The 5,181-nt window shown below is 35.8% G+C and overlaps 1 protein-coding gene across 2 annotated transcripts; it reads left to right on the plus strand.

Annotated features, from left to right (window-relative positions):
• The first annotated feature begins 218 nt into the window (after window positions 1-218).
• Window positions 219-4,293, plus strand: LOC593259 (alpha-N-acetylgalactosamine-specific lectin-like). 2 transcript variants are annotated; one of them, XM_792742.5, is made up of 3 exons: window positions 219-378; window positions 714-1,122; window positions 2,709-4,293. In XM_792742.5, the coding sequence occupies exons 2-3, from the start codon at window positions 862-864 to the stop codon at window positions 2,943-2,945; spliced, it is 498 nt and encodes a 165-aa protein (XP_797835.1). In that variant the 5' UTR covers window positions 219-378; window positions 714-861; the 3' UTR covers window positions 2,946-4,293. The 2 variants fall into 2 exon arrangements, with proteins under 2 accessions (XP_797835.1, XP_030833780.1); XM_030977920.1 differs by lacking the exon at window positions 219-378 and having other exon boundaries at window positions 491-1,122.
• Window positions 4,294-5,181: the final 888 nt, after the last annotated feature.

The following is a 5,181-nucleotide window of genomic DNA, read 5'->3' on the forward strand; positions in this document are numbered from 1 at the left end:
TAATCACTATATCAAAATCAGCCGAAACACTAGACTGACGCCTTTTGGCTCTTATAATAATGTTTGATTCGATAGTAAATCCTTACCAACTACCATCAAAAGTTAGATCTGTATCCTGCTTTGTTTTGTTTCGGGTACGCTAGACATTATCTCGATGTATGTCGACTTATTGGTAACTTTATACAAGTAACGTATGTGAACGTACGTCTTGCCAAAGGACGTTTGTGTCGGGCTGGGATTTGAACCACGTACCTTGCGATCTACAGTCTGCCGACTTATAGACCACAACACCTCTATGTTGTGCAAATATACTATAGAGCCCTGCATCTTTTTCTCACCCTTGAATCAGGGTGATTGATAGTCCTTTGCTTTATCAGGGTACTTTTTATTCCATCAAAATAACGCTTCAAAAACTAGGAAACCTTAAAACTGCCTCATTTTATTTCTGTTTTGATTGATAAAAGAAGCATAATGAATCGCGTGCTCTCGTGAAGGCCACCGCAGCGCTTTACAGCGCAACCTGAAGTTGATGATGATGATGAATCACTTCATCAAATGTCCCCTCAAAAGCAGCCAAAACACTAGACTGGCGCCAAATGTTTATCATGATTGTTTGATTCTAGTAAATCCTTACCAACTACCGTCAAAAATTAGATCTGTATCCTGCTTCGAAGCACGCTATAATTACTTATTTACTTGCACTATTCATCTAGGCACTCGACACGCAGAAGTACGATAATACGCCAACGGCGGTCTGTACTTAACTGGAAGAAGAATTTCTCTTTAAATGGCCTGCCCACCAGCGCCACTGGCATATCGAGAGAGGTAGAGTAATCGACCAGAACCATCATCATCATCATCATGTTGCAGCTTCTGCTTCTCAGCCTGAGCTCCCTGGTGCTCGCGGCCAACGCCCAGTGCTCCACCCTAGGCAACACCTGGGAGGAAATCCCTAATGCTGAAGGCTTCTGCTACCAGTATTACGGTACTCCGGCAACCTGGGCCGAAGCGAATACAAAGTGCCAGAGTTTTGCTGGAGGCGACCTGACTTCCTTAGACAATGAAGCCGAAGCGAATGCGATCTATGAGTATTGGAAGACCGTGGGAACAAACAGCAATTCGGTAAATTATCATCCTCTCTTCCTTTTCAATTCCCCCCTTCATCCTCCCCATTAATTGTATGTGATTACCTCTAAATAGTCGCCGCATTTATTTTCTTTGACAAATCGAATTGGCTTTCTTCGGCTCTAGATCTCCCTCTCTCTTCACGATCGCCCTGTTATTGTCCAATTTCGCAAAGAACAATATGTACCGATCGATTGACAGAACGATTACTTTGTACAGCACAAAGGCTTGGCCCTTTTTTTAATTTTTTTTTACACCCGTATAGAAAAAAATATTGCACTGGAAACATTTGATTAATCTTAACGCATTTGGTATTGCTATCCCATGGTATCTTAAATACAACGTGGCGCAGTGAGACTGTTAGAGTGTCAAAAATGTTAATGGCATTTTATTCATAACGATTTCAAAGATCAAACACTTCATTTTTGTTAAATGAAGAGAGAAATAAGAAACCTGAACAAGAAGAGGAAAAAATATGAATGGGTTCGGTAGAGACGTATTACCTTTTAGATAATCAATAATCAATGTATTATGATTGTAGTTCTTGTTTTAACAAAAAAAAACAATATTACTTATGGGCAGCCGTCCTTCAACTAGAATATAAAAATATAATCTATGACTTATTTTACATTGCTATGCCCTTTGACTACGAATTAGTGTGCAATATACCCATATTGACTACTTTGAGGAGCACGGCAAAAGCTATTATGTCCAAAACGAAGGCGAGGGGGCAGTCTCGCGATCGCCGATGACTTATATTCTTTACCGTGACGCAATAAAAGCAACACATGCCGGATGCTTTTTTAATGAATTCCTTCCGCGTGTAAATTCTCAAAAAAGACATTTTAAGAAAACATGGATGTTAAAATGCATTTTTACTTATAGGAACATTACCCGTATAAAAGTATCGCGCGTTTATCAAATCACTGCACGCTTTCATTGATATCTTCACGCTCACGCATTCTATTGTACGTGCAAGTAGAAATTTGCCTTTGTCAACATTTTTCGCTTTACTGCCAATCAGCCAGGAAAGAATTCATGCCTGCTGTTTTGATTCTCACAAAGCGCATCAACAGCCAGCCAGCGAATCAAATTTTATTTTATCTTAGTAATAAATATATGGATTTTCTTTTTCTTTTGTTTGTACCAAGTGTTATGTAGTTTATTTGTTATTAATTCGCTTTGAAAAAGCACTTACTAAATGCATTGCATTATATAACTCTCGTTATTGCTATTATTATTATATCATTTCCAAACAAAAAAGTTGTAGTAGTATTTTTAGTATCAAGAGTAGTAGTAGTAGTAGTAGTAGTAGTATCATTATTGTATATTTCTTTTAATAATTATAATTGTAATATATATCATCATCATCATCATCATCATCAACATCGTCATTATCGTCATCATTATTATTATTATTATTATTATTATGATTACTATTACTATAATTGTTATTATTATTATTACTGCTATTTATACTATTACTCCTATTATTACTATAACTCCAATTATTATTATTACTCCTATCATTACTATTACTCCTATTATTACCATTACTCCTTTTATCGTCCATACTTATGTAGGGCTACTGGATTGGTCTAACTGATCTTCACAAACCAATGAGGAGACCGCTATGGACAGACTGGACGAGAATTCGGTATACAAACTGGCAAGCTGCTCAACCTTCCTCGGACACAAACGACAATTGCGCTTACGTTGCTAATGAGGGCGCTGAAGGCTCTGAGCGAAAGAAGTGGAAAGCGACCTCTTGCGATGACGCTCGCAAACCTTACTTTTGTGAGAGGAAGCTTCAAATCTAATAATTAGTTACATTCATCTCGGTACATAATTATAACCCACACGAGAATAGGAAATTGCCTAGTCACATTAAGAATTTTTGTTGGTCTTTATTAATCATTTTTTCATGCGTATGAAATGAATTGCACTCTTTTCTTAGAAACACACTGACTCTAAATGGTTGGATGATTTAAAGAATATATGCTGGTAAACTTGTTACAGAAAACGATTGGCTAGTACGCAGATTCCTTAGTAAAATAGATATTCCGTTAAGCTTCATAGACACTCCCAAAGTGTCAATATCTATCATTATATAGATACATGGATGTCCTGGGCCTTAACAAAAATCCCTACACAAGTCATGGTTTATAACAAAAAAATATTTGTTTTTATTTGTGACATTTATACAAGAGTAGCCGATTGTCACGAATAGTAGTGGTATTCAATGAGGCCCTGTTTGGTAACAAGAAAATGCAAAAACAATCATGAAATAAAAATCGGTTGTGAACGCTCAAAACATACATCTAAGTTAATTTTGGTAGAGCATTCATTTTCCACTTCATTTTCCACTTTCTTTCTTTGCTGAGTATAGATGCGGTTGGTCAGCATAATTTGTTTCCGCCCATATATTTAACTCGAAAGTTTAGATTTCTCAGAATCTCACTTAACCAATTACATATATATTTATTTATTTGTAGTTTGATATTAATAGGGTAGCATTGTCAGTTACAAAATTGATTTCTATATTTAACCTGTTGGCCAGGACAAAAATATGATCTGTTTCATTTGAAGCAAAATTGCTAAAAAGTACATGTACCAAGTTATGACTTAAGGCAAAATAAGAAGAATCTAACATCGTACTGATTAGTATTTAAAGGACTTGCATTTTCTTCTCAGTTGTTTTCTTTTTCATCAATGATTCTTCCATAAACGGCTTTATGATTTCATGTGGCAAAACTCTGCGTTAGTATCGTATTATAAATCAGTGTTTAAGCGAATTGAGCTTATTAAACTATCATAATTTTATCGAGACTGATTGCTCAGCAGATGTTTCTTTTTCGTATTCATTGATAACTTGTGTCTTCTTTTAATTCGATTGACGGAATTATGTATTGATTGTCTGTCGGAATTAGTTAACTGGTTCTTGGACTGATTGTGAATTTAACTAATTGTTTGATCAATTGATTGATTGATTGTTTGATTGATTGATATCTTGGTTGGTTGGTCTCATTGATAAACTAACCAATTTATAAATTGCTCACCTGACGGTTGGGTTAATAATTTCCAAAGCTCTTTGGAAACGCATAAAGACTTTTTATAATGTGAAATGCGCTATACAAGAACCGAATATTATAGTTAATTATTTGATGAGTGATTGTTTAGATGAATGATTGTTTAGATGAATGATTGTTTAGATGAATGATTGTTTAGATGAATGATTGTTTGGCTGATTGGTTAGCTAATTAATTGATTGGTTCGTTGGTTGATTGATCGGTTGGAAGGTTGATCAATTGGTTGGTACGTTGACAGGTTAGTAAGTTGGTTAGTCTGTTGATTGGTTAATTATTTGATTAGTTGATTGACCTATTGATTCACTGAGTAATTGATTTAAAATTCTTTGGTTGATTAATTGATTAGTTCTTTGGTTTTATTGATTTATGGATTGATAATTTGTTTCGTTGGTCTATCGGTGCGTCGATTAAATGGTAAATTAGTCGACTGATTGGTGTATAGTTTTGTTGATTGATTGATTAATTGATTGATTAACTGATCGAATGAATGATTGCTTAATTGATTGATTAACTGATCGAATGAATGATTGATTAATTGATTGATTGATTGATTGATTGATTGATTGATTGATGATTGTTTGTCCTGTTTCTTGTCCCTTTCCTTCTCTCTTCCAATATATATATCTCCCCTTTCTTTCTCCCTTTTCTCCCTCTTTTCCCCTTTGCCCATGTGTGCTTAATTTCCACACTCTGGGAAGCATTCCAGTCAGGCGTTAATACTTGACGCTCAAAAACTGTTTGTCCAACTATGATGGTCGCATCTTACCGGGTACCCATTTAACACATCGGTATAGAGTAGTAAATGCAGTTTAATATCTTGCCAAAGGATATTAGTGCCGTGTCGGGATTCGAACCATTGACCTTTACATCTCCAGTCAAGTGAATTAAACCACTCGACCACGACACTCCTAAACCACCACACCGTAAATGATCACCCTGCTTGTAATGAATCGGGAAGGACTCTCTC

Source organism: Strongylocentrotus purpuratus, unplaced genomic scaffold (genome assembly GCF_000002235.5).
Source record: "Strongylocentrotus purpuratus isolate Spur 01 unplaced genomic scaffold, Spur_5.0 spur5_scaffold_1, whole genome shotgun sequence".
Classification (NCBI taxonomy): Eukaryota; Metazoa; Echinodermata; class Echinoidea; order Camarodonta; family Strongylocentrotidae; genus Strongylocentrotus; species Strongylocentrotus purpuratus.

What these genes read in the sequence shown, in the direction of transcription:
- LOC593259 (XM_792742.5), top strand. Translation starts at nt 862, where the DNA reads ATGTTGCAGCTTCTGCTTCTCAGCCTGAGCTCCCTGGTGCTCGCGGCC. An exon ending in TGGGAACAAACAGCAATTCG is followed by an intron (nt 1,123 to 2,708) that starts GTAAATTATCAT and finishes ATACTTATGTAG; the next exon opens with GGCTACTGGATTGGTCTAAC.